Source organism: Heliconius melpomene, chromosome 10 (assembly GCF_056956725.1).
Source record: "Heliconius melpomene rosina isolate 202511_hmr_F chromosome 10, ASM5695672v1, whole genome shotgun sequence".
In the NCBI taxonomy this organism is placed as follows: Eukaryota; Metazoa; Arthropoda; class Insecta; order Lepidoptera; family Nymphalidae; genus Heliconius; species Heliconius melpomene.
In genome coordinates, this window is record NC_140398.1 from 10,489,389 (window position 1) to 10,507,901 (window position 18,513).

The 18,513-nt window shown below is 30.5% G+C and overlaps 1 protein-coding gene across 1 annotated transcript; it reads left to right on the forward strand.

The window, feature by feature from the left end:
- The first annotated feature begins 1,074 nt into the window (after window positions 1–1,074).
- On the forward strand, window positions 1,075–11,188 carry LOC146535578 (pancreatic triacylglycerol lipase-like). Its single transcript, XM_085191882.1, has 7 exons — window positions 1,075–1,386; window positions 3,857–4,004; window positions 4,258–4,406; window positions 6,366–6,611; window positions 9,095–9,283; window positions 10,278–10,443; window positions 10,878–11,188. The coding sequence occupies exons 1-7, from the start codon at window positions 1,356–1,358 to the stop codon at window positions 10,945–10,947; spliced, it is 999 nt and encodes a 332-aa protein (XP_085048008.1). The 5' UTR covers window positions 1,075–1,355; the 3' UTR covers window positions 10,948–11,188.
- The last annotated feature ends 7,325 nt before the right edge of the window (window positions 11,189–18,513 follow it).

Sequence of the window (18,513 nt, forward strand, 5' to 3'; positions counted from 1 at the left end):
TGATTACTTATACTTTACTTTCTTTTCCAGTTCTATCAATGCCATCTATCAGAAAATTGTATAAGTCTTAAATTTGTCTACTTTTATGCTTCAAGTCGGTTTTTTTTGTTAAAAACTATACAGATTTGGCAACAATCTCGCGATTCACTTAAAGGAATCACGACAAAAAGAGTCAAAGAAAACGCCAAAAAAGAGCAAAGAAGAAAATTAAAAGAGGATAAATATTTCATTTCCTCTAGTGAGAATCAAACCCACAACAAGTCGCGTTAACAAACTTTGTACTCCTGCGCCGGCCTATTTCTATCTTATGTTCTTAAGTTCATCAATTATGTTATAATTTTGCCTTCAAAACCAAAATTTATAAATGAAATACATTCGAATTGCTCCCCTGTATAAAATCAATTGCAGTATGAATATTTTTAAAAAATATATGTTATATTTGCTAAAAATCAGGGTTCTTAGTTAAGATTATTCGTTTTGGAGAGAAAAAGTAAAGTATTTCTATTAGCTTCATGCTGTATCCCACACACAGCAGGGTAGGCAGAGGGAACTTAGTGTTAAAACACTTCGTTCCTCGCTATCCGTCTGATTTTTTTAGGCATTGCGTGTTGAGTAGCGGAATTCAATACCGGTCTTTTGTTTTGCTGCCAGCATATTAATTCATTCCCTCGTGGAGATCGAACCCACAACCGTTGCAGGACGATCATACCCTTGTGTCCCTGCGCCACGACGGGCTTATGTATTAAAAGTAGTATTTTAAATTTCTAAATATAGATGAGCCTTAAAAGTGATATCTATTTGCTTAAAATGATGCGACATATTTCCTATTTAATATATCGTTGCATATTTTACTAATATTTATTAAAATTAATTTAATGAATATCATTTCAATTTGTTTCTTTTTGAGCACCTACTCTTTATCTCAATAGTCAATCTCTCTCTCTCTATAATTTTATGTATAGAATGAATATACCTAATTTTAAAATAAAAAGACATTTCCGTTAAGAATTTCGTTGGAAAGGAATTTATCGTGTCATTTCCCAGAAACCCTTCACTCACGGTGGGTGCCTAATGGGAACATTTGATTAATATGATCGATGGTCGAGACATTGTTGCGTTCTATGAATCCTAATGCTTCTCGACGCGATATACCGCTATGAAAATTTAAATTCTAACTTTGCTTCGGGCTGTCAGTGAAAATGTTGGAGTACTCGCTGCCGGTCCACCAATTAGATTTAGCTTCAAAATGAGTGTTTCAACTCGTTTAAAGTTTCACAAAATTTTGTTGAATGCTAGGAAAGTTTGTTTTACCTCTTTTGTGACTTTAATGTTTATGATTGAAGAACGCAGTTGGAATGATTCGCTTCTTATTTCTTATTTGTACAGGTATGTTGAACTTTACTATAAATCACAACAGGGTTTATGAATTGATTGGTTATATTAAGGAATTTGCAAATAAGAAATGATGAATTGACCTCTTGTATTGCTTCAGAAATGTTGTTATTTGAATTTTATAACTGTTTTTCTGTCATACAACTGCATTAGTCAGTCAAGTTACGTTCTTTATATATGTATGAAGAAGAATATATAAATATGCAATAATCTATATAATAGAAAAAAAGGAAGGATTATTCTAATAAAATGAAGCACGCGCCCACGCGTTCTATCTATAGGTACCTTCGATCTTTGTAAATGTCTTCGATCCTCGAAATAGCATCATGAAAGTTCACAATATTTACAATATTGATCATGTGTAAATAACAAGATGGTTGCAAGATTATTAATACATAAATCGTTTAACTTTGTATTTAAAGAAAGTCGTTCGCCACTATAGTATATTTCTTCACAAGGAGAAGAAATTACCTAATATAAAACTCTTTCTTCCTCCTTCCTTCTCCTTCTCCTAAACTCCTGTACTTGGCAAAGTTATATTTACCTTAATATACTAGCAATTATTATTTGAATTGTCCATGATATGCCTAAAATTTTTGCCAGATATTCTTTTTTATTTTTTGAAAATCCATTATTTAAAAAAATATAGATTATTTATTCTCTTTTTAATAAAGTTTTTAAGTCCTGCATTTATAGATATAAAAATATTTACCACTATATTTATCTATATTCATTTTATTTTAATGTTTAATTTAAAAAATGTATTAATCAATTTCTGATAGTTAAATATTTTTAGCATATGCATGGAGCATGCCTAGTTTCAAATTAGAATCGTCTTTAGTTTCGGCGGCGTAAAGGTTCAGTAAAAAATATCAGTCATGAATATTTATACTAAGTATTTGAAAATCTATTTTAATATAAACATAACTTTCGCAAAAGTGACAAGAAAAGTGAAACTTATTGCTTTATGGACATGTGTCCACTAACTTTGAATGTTAATTTTTAGATACAAATCTTAACTCACCATTTTGGTGGTTGCGTTCCTACATGTCTAAATAATTATATAGTATATCTACGTACATCATATGGTAGAATTTTAGTAAGTATTTTTTTAAGTAGAGGTCAGTCGTGGCGCGGGAGTATATTAGAGGACTCCCTCTGCCTACCGCGCTACATGCGGGATGTAGTGTCACGCTGAAGAAAAATATGTATCTCAATTGTAAAGCCTACTTCCAAAATAATCAAAGAAACCAGTTAACTATAACCTATACTTTAGATTAACTAATAGTTATAGTAAACCGATTAGTTTTTTTACTGACTGAATTTTGTCAGACTGATTCAATCTTCACTTCCGGCTGAATTTTAGATCCTGCGGAACTTAACGCCACACTGACTGACTGACTCAACGTCTCCAGAGTGGAAAAATAAAAACAAATAAATATAATCAGTATAATATAGTAGTTTTCGTCACACTACCATACAAATGACAATTATGTACAACATTTCGTATTTATAAAGTGACATACACGTTGCTATGGCAGCGCGTACTGTTATAACCGTAAACGGATCCTTTTTGTTTACATTTTGTCTCATGCCATAATGCATAGGGTATAATAATATTAAATAGACTAAAGAAAAAGTTATTCGCCTCACATATAGGTATTTTATTCATTGTCCAACACTTATTCAATAATTTTCTTCTATCTATATGCGATTGATGTGGGCGCGTTAAAAGCAATTACCAGAGAAAGCGCATTGTTTAATAATAATACCGGATATACCGTTTAAATTCCCAGAACTAGGCATGCTTAGCACTTACATATAGAAAGTTACTTGATTATTTTCTTTAACTTTGGTAAAACGTTTACTCACTCTTTCAACATAAGTACCTACTTTGTTACGAGTATTTATGGGATGACAAAGCAATCAAATATGCGTTCAAAAGTGGTGCACTTTTGAACGAACCATATTAAGCGAAAAAAAAATTCAAATATTATTTTTTAAATATAACTATTATAAGTAATTTATTATTTTCCAGTAAATATCTTTTTAAAAAGTTGAGTATATTTTAATTAATTTCAATTGTTATACCAAAAAAAATGAGCGACGAATGATGACAAAAGATTTAATTTTTTTATATAATGTATTTTTTTGTTTTTTTTTTTTTTATTTTTAGTTTTTTTTATATAATGTATTTAATTCAAGACTTCCAGACGTCTTAAATATATAGAGAAGTCGTCAGTCTAGTTAGAAGAATTGTGTCGTAATATATTACATAAGTGGACAGTATATAATTTGAGTGAAACATTCGTAGGCTGATTCATTATATGTCATTGCTTTTGCCATTGCTTACCATTCAAAGGCGGGAAAACTCATAAGAAATTGAAATTTTTATCTGTTTTCTACTGTTTTGCCATTCACTGAATTCATGCATTTTTAAATAAGAGTTTACATTTTGTTTTAGTAAGAGCAGTGAAATGGGAGGCGCCGGCGCCATACGATCCAGTGTGGTTGGCCAGCGTTCAAACACATGCACCAGTACCATCAGTTAACGAAACACGGCTTTGGGGCTGGGTTACTAACCAAGATGTACAGTTTAGATTATTTACCAGGTATTAATAATATTTTATATTTTGAGAAATAAGCTTTGTAGACACTATGTAAAGTATTTATTTTCTATATCGTATCGAATATAAACTCTGAGTTTGTTGCCTAAATTTAGTTATTTAAATATTGCTAAACAAATACATTTTATAATAAAAAAATCATAAATTTCTGGAAAAATATTAAAAGTTCCTTTAGCTCTATTTTTATTTAAAATTTGAACTTTCATCGTCTAATAAATGTTAACGGTGCCCATTGCAGACGGAACCCCTACGAATATCAAGTTCTCAAAACTAACGACTCGTCCAATCTGCGAGATTCAAACTTTAACTTCAATAACAAGGTGAAAGTTCTGGCGCATGGTTGGCTCAACCATGGAGACGGACCTATGCCGGAATCCATTAAAGAAGGTAAATTTTGTTATATTTCCTAGATACTGTAGTAGCGTAATTGAGAAATGTCTGACAGGGCGCGAGGTTTGAGGGGTGTATTGGAGATTACTACTAATCTGGTAAGAAAAGTATTATCATATCCCTGTGGTACAGTAAAGAGACTTTAAAGAATGTGTCGATGTAAGAGAAATTAAAACTTATAGAATTATAGTTTTGTAAAATGTAATGTGGAGGCAGCTTGAAAATTATTTCTTTAAAGGAAATTCAATTGAATCTATTTAAAATATATGTCATAATTTTTCATATTCAACTAACGATGTTATTATGCAATTTTATAGGTAAACAGATAAGTAAATAAATCTATTGTTACATTCTATTCATTTTGAGTCATGTTCGAAATTATGTTACGCTTATGGAAAGTGGTTCATAATGACATAAATGACCACTCCACTAACCACGTTTATTGTAACATGTACTACTCAAACACTATAATTTGCTTATTAGCGGTTTAAAATGATGACCACTTAATCATTTAGTAATTAAATCTATTTCAATATAAAAACTGTAATAGGTATATTACTAGATGTAATGTCTTATCTGTTGCAAGATGGATAGGTATATTATATTTTGAATAGATTTTTAGTCTCCCTTTGGAATATGGAAACTTTTACATTTCATTAAAACGTTATAGTGTAGTGGATAGTTTATTAAAAACATAACCTCGTAATTTAGTTTTCATACTAAAAGTAAAGTTGGATAAAATTTTATTCTTCATAAAAATATTTTTATGATTAAAAGTTTTGTTTTCTTTTATTATGCTTTGTGTGGATTGTACGCAAAATTATATTCCTTATATTTAATAGTAACAGTCTGCAAGTTTAATATTTCAATTTTAGGCAAAAATTATAATGAATTCATATTTTTTTATTTATATACCGATGATTTACAATAAATTTGAATAAAATGTAAAAAATAATTAATGTCATCTAGATAAGTAGGATATATGTAATAGGATACCTCAGCTTAGATGAATGTACAGAACGTACTCTGTGTAGAAAATGGTGACTTATAAACCACCTAACAGATTGCTCAATGCGAACTCGATACACACTCTGCTGAAACCGGAGCTGTTTCAGGAAACTGAACTAAACGACGGAAGGTCGCAAAGTGCTGCACCGTCGGTCGGCTTTTATATCTTTAATGTAAATTGCTTCTCGTCATTACGATCTTTTAAGCGAATATAACTCACAGATAAAATGAAAATTTTACTGTAATTTACATTGAAAATGATGGCATTTATTAATAAAGCTTTTATTCTTACTATTTTAGCTTGTTTTTTATATTTATAATATCGATAGATATCAAAATAATGATTTAAAGCAATTGTATATATTATTTAATGTTGTGTGATATGATATTTGGAACAATATCAAAGAAAACAGGTCGAAGTTTTTATTTTCTATGGATGAATAATGAATGGTATATCTTTCAACAATGCACTGTTTGAAGTGATGGATAAAAATATATTTGAAACTAGAAGATAACTGCATGCAGATGATTATTGATTTGTGCCTAGCTATAATTCCTAACATTCTGTGGAAGATGCTGGTTAGACTCTACTATATACCATGTATGGTGGTGTTCTTCTAAGTATAGCCATATACGAGACTCGTATTATGTTAGATATTTAAGTTGCTATATCTTATTTCGTAATTTATATCAGATTATTAATTTTATATTATACATAGTCGTTGAAACAATAATTATAATAGAAAGTAGTGCTTGTTAAAAGTTATCTTAATGTAGAATCAACAGGCAGACATTTATGCTTAAGTAAAACAGAAAAACAACAAATGTGTCATTTATGAACTATTTTTATACAGATATCAATAAACAAAAACATATTATATGTATATGATTTATTACAATTGGTTATTATTATTTGAAATAAAAGTTTTTTGTTGTTTTATTTTGCAGCATACCTCAATGTTAGTGACATTAATATCATCGTGGTGGACTGGGGGAATGCAGCTAATGTCAATTATATATTAGCAAGTTATAACGTAGCAATGGTGGGACGAGTTTTGACAGAGTTCCTTAATTTTTTAATAAGTGAAGGTGTATCTATGGATGACGTCCATCTCATAGGACATAGTTTGGGCGCACATGTTGTTGGTATTGCTGGTGCTTATGTGAAAAGAGGACCTATTGATACAATCACAGGTTTGTATTTTGATATAAATATAATTATAAAGAATATGCCGTCAAATATATAATAATAATATATTATAAAAAAATGCAAAACATTGCTTATTAGATAGATCTAAAATATAATTGAAATATGGCGAATTGAAGCAATCTAGAATGTTTCATCTACTAATACTTAGGTTAATATGAATTTTGAACAAGTTTGCAAATTATAATGTCAATTAGAAGCAGGAATATTAGAACCAAATGTGACTTCCATATCCCACAGAACTTGTACAATCTAGTCTAGTTGAATAACCAATTTAGAATCCAACTTTAGTTTCTATTAGCTTTATATATGCAGCTTTCATAGCAAAGTAGTTTTCTGTTGATTTAAGAATTTTAAAATAAATATACATTTTAACTTTGCAAGATTACTTTACATAACAGAATTTTTTATCAAATTAGGAATGGCAAACTCGGTTCTCCATTTCCGGATTACGACACCGTGCTTTTCTTAATTAGATGACAGAATATCATCCCATAATTTTATAATGAAATATATGAGATACGATACAAGACGTGTAGGATTGAAAATCATGCTCCGCAGAGTAACAACTGCTTTTCATATGGTCGATAACAGATTTTTACTTAATAATATCCTAAATCACCATGTGATTCAATAAAAGGCTTTAATTTACGCTAATACTAATTAATATTCTTATATACAAATAGAAAGAATGGAATCATATACCCAAAGAACGATTTGGATATGTACTATAAAATCCCGACGTAGTGGTTGATATTGATAACAAGCAAAGTAGTAAATCGTGATTATTTTGCAGAATTTAGGTGCTTTTACATTCTAAAATTCCTTATCTTACTTTTCCATTAAGAAAAATAAAGAAATGTCTATAAGTATGAATGAAAAAAATATTCAAAAGAGTAGCGGAATCGTTATAGAAGAAACATTCGCTACCACAGTCATTACTTAGCGGTTCGTTCGCTTTTGTTCGACTTCGCTGGAGATGAATATTGAAATACGTATGTGAAGAAGCTAGAAAAGTTTGCAATTTAATAGAAAATTTTATATTCTCATCAGTGGTGACTTCTGTGACACAGTTAAAATCTACTTATAGTAGTACCATGAGGGTATGTTCAATCCCACAAGACCTGAACACACATAAAATTTAAGAAGTAGGTTCCTCCAATCTACCCCACAAAATTGATGGAATTGATTCACAAAATGGAATCTATGTATGAAATATATAAAAGGAAATCTCAGCAAGTTTTCGCGCACATATTTCGCCATAACGCCTCAATTGGTGGTCATATTAACCACATAAATACCTCACACAAGTTGCTTTTATAGGATACGGTTTTGTTTTTCTGCCTGTTCTAGGACAAGATTGCTGGCCATTAATGACCAGAAGGACAGTTTTCTCGTCGAAATTGAATGTTACACTTCTATTAAAATATATTTAGTTTATTATTTTTGACATGTGTAATAAAATTTTAATGTAACTTTTATAATATGAGGTTTTAATGAAGTTGCATAAAGCCTCAAATAATTTAAGCCGCAGGTAAAAGTTTAAATTCCGAAGTTTTAATGAGAAACAAGACATAGACGTTAGTATGGTACAGATTAAATATAGAAAGCAATTTTATATATTATTATTACTAAGAGCTGAAAAATATTCCATATTAATATTTTTTTTCTTTCCATATTAATATTATTAATATTTTCGGCCTAGTAATTAAGGGTTTGCGTCCAAGACAAACACACTAATTAAGCTAATACGACAAGGAACATATTACACATTGTCATACAATTTAGGATTAAGTTGACATGACCTCGGATCAACATTTGTCCAAGGTTTGTCCAATGGGATAGAGCCAACTTGCTACTCGTTTGTTTGTTTATGCCAATAATGTATGGTATATAGCAAACCCATGAATTGGAATATTGTGATTGTATATACGATTTGTTAATATCTTTAGCATATGAGGCCCTTATGGCGCAGCAGTATGGGTTGGGTGTTCGATTCTCATTCAAGAATGATTTAATATATTATCCTCGCTATAAAATAAAAAAAATGTTGTAGATTTGTTTTCTCGTGCCCAAAGCTGATAAACTAAATCAAATTTTTATGTGGCACTTTATTTTTATATAATGCAAGAGTTATCTATCATTATAAGTGCCGAGAACAAGTTAAACATTACACTTTAAGTTTGCCTAGCAATTATTCTAAAATGAGGAAGCGAGGAATGGTGTTGGACATTAGAAACCGTGTAGAATTCTCAATGGGTTAAGTTAAAATACTTTAGATACTAGTATTGACGTGTGACTTTTCGTTGGGGAAAATGGCGAGCAAAGTGTACTCTCCGCCACTCAACGCACAACGTTCAAAAAGGCAGAAAGTGGGGAACGGCGTGTCTTTCTAGGCTTTCCCTGCATAGCCAGCTATATGGGGGATACAGCGTAAAGCTATTTATTAAAATTAAAAAAAAAATTGTAGGTCTAGACCCAGCTTTACCTCTATTCACGCTGGGCAATAAAGATGCACGTCTAGACAAACACGACGCGCGGCACGTTGAAGTCATTCACACGTGTGGGGGCTACCTCGGGTTCGCGTCGCCACTGGGCCACATCGACTTCTACCCGAACGGCGGCACCCGCCAGCCGGGATGCGGAATCGATTATAGAGGTAATTTATTATTGAATATAACTTGTTTCGCTTCAATTATAACTTTTAGAATTTATTTTCTGCTTAATTGATTTTTTTTTTCAATTTATTATCGAATAGCTGTTGTCAATTTGTTTCAGTGTTAACAAAACTGTTGGATGTATTTTTATTTTTCATTTTTGTCTTATTTTTTATTGTTCTTTTTTATATATTTTTATTGTAACTAATAAAGCTGTGTTGATTATTAATTATATGATAGTTAATTGGCTTTTCGGCTAAGCCGGAAGGATGTGCCGTAACAATGCATACAATATGACAGTAGAAAATCATTGTGGATATAATCAAATAGTGAGTTTATTATTTTACCGAAAAACCATGTTAATTTTGTATAATTTAAATAATATTATATATTTGTATTATTTAAATGAAAGCATTGTTGAAATAACTAAATGAACATAATTAAATGGATATTGGAGTGTTTTGTAAATATCAAGTAATAGCGTTAGCGGTAGCGCGCAATAGCGTTGTACCATCAAGTTTATGTCATAAATTAATTTTAATTTTGTACGTACTTTTTCAGCTTCAATAAAATAACCTGCCATATGCGGAATATTTATTTGGTGGGCAGAGAGAACCTACAAAATGGGGGAAACTTGTATCTGTCTTGCCAGAGAAGGAAAATTAAAATAATTTATTCTGCCAAGTGAGGATCGAATCCACAACCATCGCGTTTATAATCAGCTGTTTTACTGCACTATGAGGCCACCATACAACCATCAACAGTAATAAGGTTCAAATTTTACTACAGAATATTTTATATTTAAAATGTAAATATTCTTCCTGTTTAGTCATATAAGGGTCACAATGTCGGCTTACACTACATAACGAGCAATGTCTTTATTAGAACAGGGTAATGGAGTCTCATATAATACAAAATTTTCTAAATAGGTACTTAAATTACTGATTTTTACTAGAATTAGATCTTATTATTACTTCTATCTTTTAATATTTACAGGACTTTGCGCTCACAATAGAGCGCATATGTTTTTCGCCGAGTCCATTATATCTGGGGTGCCTTTCACGGCCGTCCGTTGTAAAGATTACGACGAATTATACTACCAAGGCTCGTGTACGGGTACCGGGGAAAAGTTAATTATGGGTGGTTTTAATATACATTATGGGTGAGTTTATTTATTTTAATATTAAACTAAATATATGAAGGAATTTGCGGAGTGCCTTGACATTATGTTTGTCTCTGGAACTATGCGGGAAAGTGGAGCGTGAAAAACGAAAAAACGAAACGAACTAGTACTTAAGATCAAATTAGTAAGAAGACATTGTAATAAAAAAAATATTGCTGCTTCGAATTTAATGTAAAAGCAGCGATAAAGGAAAAAGTTTATTTTTAAGCAATTTAAATTTAGAATAGAAATCACAACAGTCGCGCTCAAATCACGTTTCAATTGCTCGTTATTTTTAATAATAAATTAGCAAGTAGATACATATCTAGTATAATACAAACCACAAGGATCTATCGTTTGGAAAACCAATGGGGCAGAACAACGGCGGCTAGGTATCGTTTGTGATTTGAGATCAAAGTATTGTTTCGTTACAGGAAGGATGGGATCTACTACCTCAAGACCAACGCGGATAAGCCTTACGCCTTAGGGGATGTGCTACCTTAAATAGAGATTATTAATAAATTATTATTTACAAATGTTCATATATGTTTGTTGTCGCTTTAGTACTCATCTATTAAATTATCTAATATTCTCGTAATAAGGTAAATTTTACATTACAAGATTTTTTTTATTTTTTAATTCACACAAATTGGTACTACTGATGTGACAATATAAAATATATTTATTTATTAATATTTATATTTAAAAATTTAAGTAATAATTGTAGATAATTAAAATATGGACATGGCATCTGACTTTTTATTTGAGAATATTAAAATGAGAAGCATAAAAGGTCCCTAGTTACTAATTTGAGTTACTAATTGAAAAATCTACTAAGGATTCTATGTTAATTATTACTTAATAAATTATAGCAATTATTAAGAAACAAAGACGGTTATAATAAGCACGAATTCCAAGTGGTAAACGATTTAATATTTTTCTAAAAAATATAACCTCTATTTTATTTAAGATGGTAATATTTCCTGTGATTTATTTGCTTATAATTATATTTTATTTCTTCGAAATTTGCCAAGTTAATATATATTAAATATATTAGTTTTATTTTTAATTTTTATTATTTTGATTTTGACCTAATTAAATTTGACTATAATTTATAAATAAAAAAATACAAGATTGAGTAGAATGTGACATCACCTTCATGCAAGGACTTTTTCGAGTGCAAAAAAAGGTGCTCTTGACTTTTAATTTGGTTTATACTTGAGTAAAACTTGGCCCGCGTGGTCCCGCTTGAAGCATACCGAAATGAAACGTCTTATTATAGAAATTGGTCGTTATTTAATATTTTTATATTAAAATATATTTTTTAATTCATTATTCTTCGTTCATAGTTTTTGTCATTGCATGATATATCTGTTTGTCAGTTGGCGGAAGCTTAGAATTAACCATTTAGTTCTTAAGCGTTTGTCTCCATTTAATCTGGAAGGCTTAGACCCTGGAGCTGAAGTTTTGTCAACCGGAGCAGGGAGATTATAATTATTTAATAGATGTACATATTCTATCTAAATATTCAAAGGCAAAGGCTTGAAATTCAAAACAGTTATGGTAAATTGTTACCTCTCATAAAGTTCTCACTACTGTGTGATATGTCATTGATACACTTTTGCTATCGGAAATATTGCGGAATGAATTGTTATAAGATAAAAATAAACAGGTGTCTGTTTATTCAGTTAAGTAATTGTTTTTTTTATATAAATACTTTTTACTTTTTTATAAATTCTGACTCGGCCGGCGGTTATAGAAAATCATTAAAAAAGTAACATTAAATACTACATACATTAAATTTTTCTAAAAGTAAATTTACTTTATAAGGAAAACTAATATTATGACCATAGCCAAAGTAGTTGAAGCATTAATTTGAAAATATTCAACATTATTATACAAACGTAGAATTTTTGGCTCGTGCTCAATGTTGAAAGCAGCCATTAATAAGTTCAATATGTTAAAATTTGAAAGAAGGAAATAGAGTGGGTGCCAAGAATTATTTAACTAGTGTTTATATTTATATATATTATAATGATATATAACGTATTCTTTTAATAACAATTTACGAGAGTGTATAATTGAATATTGTAATATGCCGCTAAATTTATGAACGTGCATATGAATGCGGTCTTTAAAACAAAATATTACGTTCTTTTCGTTGTAAATTATACTATTTTAATCTTTTAATTAACCATTTAAATTTAAGGTCAGATAAAATAATATGGCGCAATTAAAAGCTCGGATATAAAAGTAAGGGTGTAAATTATTTCAGCAACTTAATTTCCCTATTCATACTTTTTACAAAAAACTGTTTATTAATAAATATATTGTGTAAAGTATTAAAGTCCAAGCATTGTGTAAATAAGCCAGTCGTGGTGCAGGGCCACAAGTGACTGACTGTAAACGGTCGGTCGTGGGTTCGATCCCCACTCAAGGAAATGAAATAGTTATTTATATTTTCATTATCTGGTGTCGAGGCAAAGTGCGTCGTTCAGTTGAGCTCAACACTCAATGCCTCCAGAATTGAGTGAAAAATAGGGAACGGAGTGTCCTAACACTAGGTTGCCTTTGCCTACCCCGCTGTTCGGGATTACTTTGTAAAATTTAAAAAATAAACAAGAAGTTGTTAATTTCTAAGTGATATAGGCCAAAGAATATAGGTGCTTAGTACTGTTTAACCTATGACAAGATTATAAGATAAGTTAATGAGGCTATATTATACTTTGTAGTTACTATAATGACGGGTCATTTGCAAGCATCTACATAATAGTGCAGTCAGGTAACGTAATTGTATAATTGCATGTTGAGAACATGACATGTCCATGTGATCAAATTCATTTAATGAATTGTTTTTATTATACGGTCATAAATATTTAATTAGTTACCGTTCATGCTTAAATGGCGTATAACAAATACAAATTGTTACATATTATTATTAATGAATGTATTTGTATGGCAAATAGACATTATTTTGCTACATTTTCATTGTGACATTCACTTTATTTACATGGTTCTCATGTTTATTTTGCGTTACTTTTACCTTCTATTTTTTTTGGTTGCTTGACGAAATTTATCGCATTTTGGTTCATTCTGTTTCCTTACTCTTCTGAATATTCTCTCGTGAAACGATTTTGTTAGCGTTCTTTTTGCATATTGTTAGCACTTTTTATTAGGATCGTCTTCGGCTGCGATTTCAAGAATTTTTCAGTGTACTCTGCGAAAATAATATTAATAAGCACAAAAATCAAATTTCTGGTAGGTATATTATATTCACAATATTATTAAAATTTTTATTTAGATTATATTCACAATATGGGGTTTACTATTTTTATTTATTTAAGATACGACTGAGTTTACAAAATCTGTTAAAGCTACAAGTAGTTAACAAATATATATTTATGTCTATGAAATGTAATTTACTCTACGCCTAATTAGGACACCATTTAAATGAAAATATAAAGGATAAAATGTATCTTAAATATTATGTACCTTGTATACTCTAAATACATTAAATTTCTCATGAAAATTATTTTTACTTTTTAAAAAATCAACATCACGCTCTCGACGCACATTACTACCATTAACGTTACTTTTTAATTTCTATCGCCAACTTCGCCTATAAATTAATTTTTCAGCAACATTATGAGGGGTAAAAAAGTTATTTATTCGTGAGGGGTGGTAAGTGGACCAGTCACTGCTTAATTATTTATGCGACCCGGTTCATTTTGTTTATGACTTTTATTAAATTATAATTACAGTATAAAGTTAAATGTGTCAAATATATGATGGATGTAGCTAAAGGAAATGTTTTTAGTTATTTAAAATCTACATATATTACGTGTATATTTGCTAAAACACATTGAATATAAAATAAATGATTTCCAATTAAGATAATAGCCATTAAATGAGTATAGTTTGAAAAAGAAAACGTTACACATATAAAGTCAATAAAAATTCGAAACAACTGAAGAAAACTATTAAAGATTTGTTTCTACTACTTCCGCGAAATATCAGTACTCGGCAACTTTTGAGGCGGCTGCCAAGCGTCTGGAAATGTATAGAATTTGTATTCCCTTTGGAGTTCTTCACACACCGGCGGAATACTAAAAGCGGAGAGGGCAGAGCGCCGCGCCGCAGTGAGACGTGTGAACGGCAACCGATGGTCTCAATCATGCACTTCGTTTTCTTACCAGTTTTTTTCGGCCTTTCTACGATTTGGTGTTTATTTACGCTTCGCCACAAATTTTCGTTTATAGAATAATAATTCTATTTGCTAGCTTTAATGTAAATGTTATATTTGCACTTAGGTACATATGTATGTATGTATGTATACAGTGCAGATGAAATATTTATTATTTTATTTCATCGCTCTCGTAACGAGAGTAAACCGCGGCGTTGAAATCCGCTACTCAACAGGCAATGCCTCTAAAATTCGGTGGAAAGTGGAGAACGCAAGTATTTTAATAGGAACAACACCTTAATTGATCAATTAATTACTACATTAAATTATTAAGTCAGAATTATAAATCTTGTCTTGTTAAATCACTGGACATTAATTGGTTCGACTTTATTATTCTTGTAGAGGAAAAAAGTTTTGAGAAATCACAAAAGTTCCAGGAATAGGCACTTCCGTAACGGGATCATCAAAGATTCTTTCCTTTTATTAGTATTACTGAAAAATTGTTCTGTTAATTAATAAGAAAAGAATTGTATTTAGCTACATTATACTCGTATATAATAACTGAAGTAAAATTCTTATATTCTAGGTGAATATATGCTATTACCATAAACGTTTCGTTTAAATAGTTGGTACGAGTATGTGACTGACTTTGTTGTTTCGATAATGGCAAGAGCTTTAAACAGCTCGGCGTTTAGCTTGTACGAGTATATTTCGGATTTAGATTTTCAAATAGAGTTGTTTGCGTTGGTGCCGCAGTGCAAACTAGATCAAAGTTTGTTTTGTTATTTCCATTTGGCACGTGAGATGCAAATATATTTACATTACTCAATTTACAATTTTAAGTAATATATGTATTTAATATCTAATTTATTTTCATTGTCACTAAGTCGTTAATTTTTTTGTTTAATAATACCTAATAATATATTTGGTGAAGATTTCTAATATAGTGGTGCCGCCCCCTCTAATTCTTTTAAAAACAATTATATTTAAAATAGCAAAAAAAATGTTACAAGATAAACAGTAATCTGTCTTGCATCTTGCAAAATATTTTACAAGACATAAGAAAAAATGCCCAAGAACTAGAAGACGTGTAAACACCGCGGCACAACTTTCTGGTCCATTAAATATATTGCTCTACTTTTAAAACACCAGTACATATGCCTTTGTAAGTGTTATTTTTAGCGACAAAGACACTTCTATACTAGTTTTTTTGTACTTTCTAGTCTATAATATTATTATAAATAGATATTTTTTCTTATATTCTTGTAATTTAAAATATTGTCTTTGAAAGAGTGTTTTCATTCCTAATTTATCAGTAACTGCTTAGCTAATATGATTTTTGGTAGACAGATTTGACGGCGTTATTATATTGACTTAATTTAGTAAATTTGTTTAACTTCCTTCATAAATTTAATATAACATATTAGGTAGCTAACGAATATTTATTAAAAATACATTTTAAATGATAATTTGATTTTTGGAGAATATTCAAAAATTATAATCGCGCTTCTAGATAATCCCATGTTCTATTAGTGAAAACTGTATGAAAATTGTTAAGTAGTTTTAGAGATTGCTTTGAACAAACTCGAACTGAGCGCGTCGAGGGAGTTTATAATATATCGTGATAGTATGCAAACTGCTTCTTGAATATGTAATACCTATATAATATACTTTTATATATTGTGTACTCGAGGCCGTCATGGCGCAGTGACCGTCCGAAACCACCATCATGATGACAACATCTGACTAGACAGACGGTGGTTTCGAACTCCGCTCGGGGGAATGTGTCGAATATAAGACTTGGGTGGGTCAGGTGGTGAACGGAGTGTCATTACACTAAATACTCTCTGCCTACCATGATGGAGGGTAAATTTGTGAAGCTTCTTGTATATTTTTATATATAGATAAATGAAATACTAAAATTCTTCAATATTATAGTAGAAAATTGAAAAAATCGTTCGCGGTCAATAATAATAGAAGGTAAATACCTAGCACATTGCAATTAGCAAAGTTACCGTTTGATTGTGGCGAATTAAAATTAGAATAACGATAATGACTGACCGACATTCTAATCGCAACTATACGAGCTAATTGGAAGAGCGAGACCGGATATTTTAATCTCGCAATATCGATCACGACCTACTTTGTGAGAGTTACAATTAGTTATTGAAAACGTTCAAATGTTAGCTTCATAAATATATTTTGTGCTTACTTATTAATTAAATTGGTATATTGTAGGAAATATCATTTTTATAAACAATGTTTTACTTATCTTAAAAAATGTACAAAGTAAAACATAGTCATTAGAATATATTCAGTTTTCTTTTATCCGACACATAGAAAGATAGGCATGGGGAACCTGCGAACCTAGTGAAGACATTCCATTGAATTTTGGAGGTGTTGAGTGGCGGACCTCAACGATGCGTTTTGCCACGTAACTAAAGCGAGAAAATGAAAATAATAAATATTTCATTTCTTCGAGTGGGAATCAAACCCACAACCTGTAGCTTTTACAATCGTACGCTTGTGCCCCTGCCCCATGACATGCTTCATTTAATTAGCTACACGAATCACGCTTTATCCCTAGAGGTAGCGAGAGAGAACAAAGCGGCAAATGTACCCCTTCGCCTCGTTCCTAATCAACCTTATCATACATGCCTTCCTGCCGTCCTCTAGCTTTTTACACTGACCTTTCCCCGAATCATCGACACTATATCCTCGAAGGTCAATGCTACCTTTTAGAATCGGGCATAAAGTTTTAATGAACTAAAATACAATTTTTCTTTTCATCACCCACTCGTTTCCTAATATTAATACTAAGGAAGTTAATATTATGCAAAACATTTTAAATTATAATTCCACTTGCGCGGTGTAACGGAAGATCAGAGTTAACATCAAAGTTCGCGACAAGGAACCGCAGTTTGCTGAACGCTCTAACACGGTAATACTAACTAACTATCTTACCCTTTCCTGTTGATAATTACAATTTGCAAACATTATATATTATTGAGAAATTTCAAAATAATATTATAACACTTTGGAAAGATAAACAGAATATTGTCAATTATGATGTTTTACGAACGCCTATGACTGCATCAGTGTCTATATATACAGTGTCATACTAGCCGGACTTATTTTAGTAGATATTTTTTGTTATATTTAGCTCTGCTACGTAAAATTTTATTTGACTTACTAAAGGATACAGATAAAAAGGAGGATAACATTGACGACTCAGTTTAGGTGACTTTTTATTTCAAATTGGACAACGTGATGTAATTACGCTGGAAGTTTTCAAAAATTCACAAAATTCTTATTTTTTTACAAAATGTCTTTAGATGATAAATGCAATGAATGATAAGAAGATGGTATAATAGGAAAAGTTAGTTAGCAATAATAATAATAAACATTTTTTCTTCTTGTTAATAAATGGCGCCGTTTCCAATATCTTAGCAAATAATGCGGCGCGTGATGATGGCCGGCTGTAAAAAGTTATAGTGAGGAGGTCGCTCGTAAAATCCCCCAAAGAATGTACGTGAACAAATAAATTATTATAGCGAGATTATAACTATATTATAGCGATATTTTCATAATTCGTCATTGAAAATCCATCTAAGTTAAAAGCGTAATAAATATCCTTATTTTAGGCTAGAGATTTGTCATTTAGTTCCTCGTATTATATAACATAGATATCTTATAATTTTCGTAATATTTATTAAAATAGTCTTTCATATTAAAAATATATAAATATTATTTGAATTAAAATTAAAAACATTAAGAGAAAAAGATATAAATAGGAAATGTAAATTTATTAATCAGAATTTTGGGTATTAAGTATAGGTACCTACCTTGCTTATGGTACTAGGTTTCTAGATTTGAGATGTTAAGTA

Coding starts and splice junctions, on each gene's coding strand:
- LOC146535578 (XM_085191882.1), top strand. CDS start 1,356: ATGATTCGCTTCTTATTTCTTATTTGTACAG. Junction 6,612..9,094: donor ACCTATTGATACAATCACAG/GTTTGTATTTTG, acceptor AAAAAATTGTAG/GTCTAGACCCAGCTTTACCT. Junction 9,284..10,277: donor ATGCGGAATCGATTATAGAG/GTAATTTATTAT, acceptor TAATATTTACAG/GACTTTGCGCTCACAATAGA.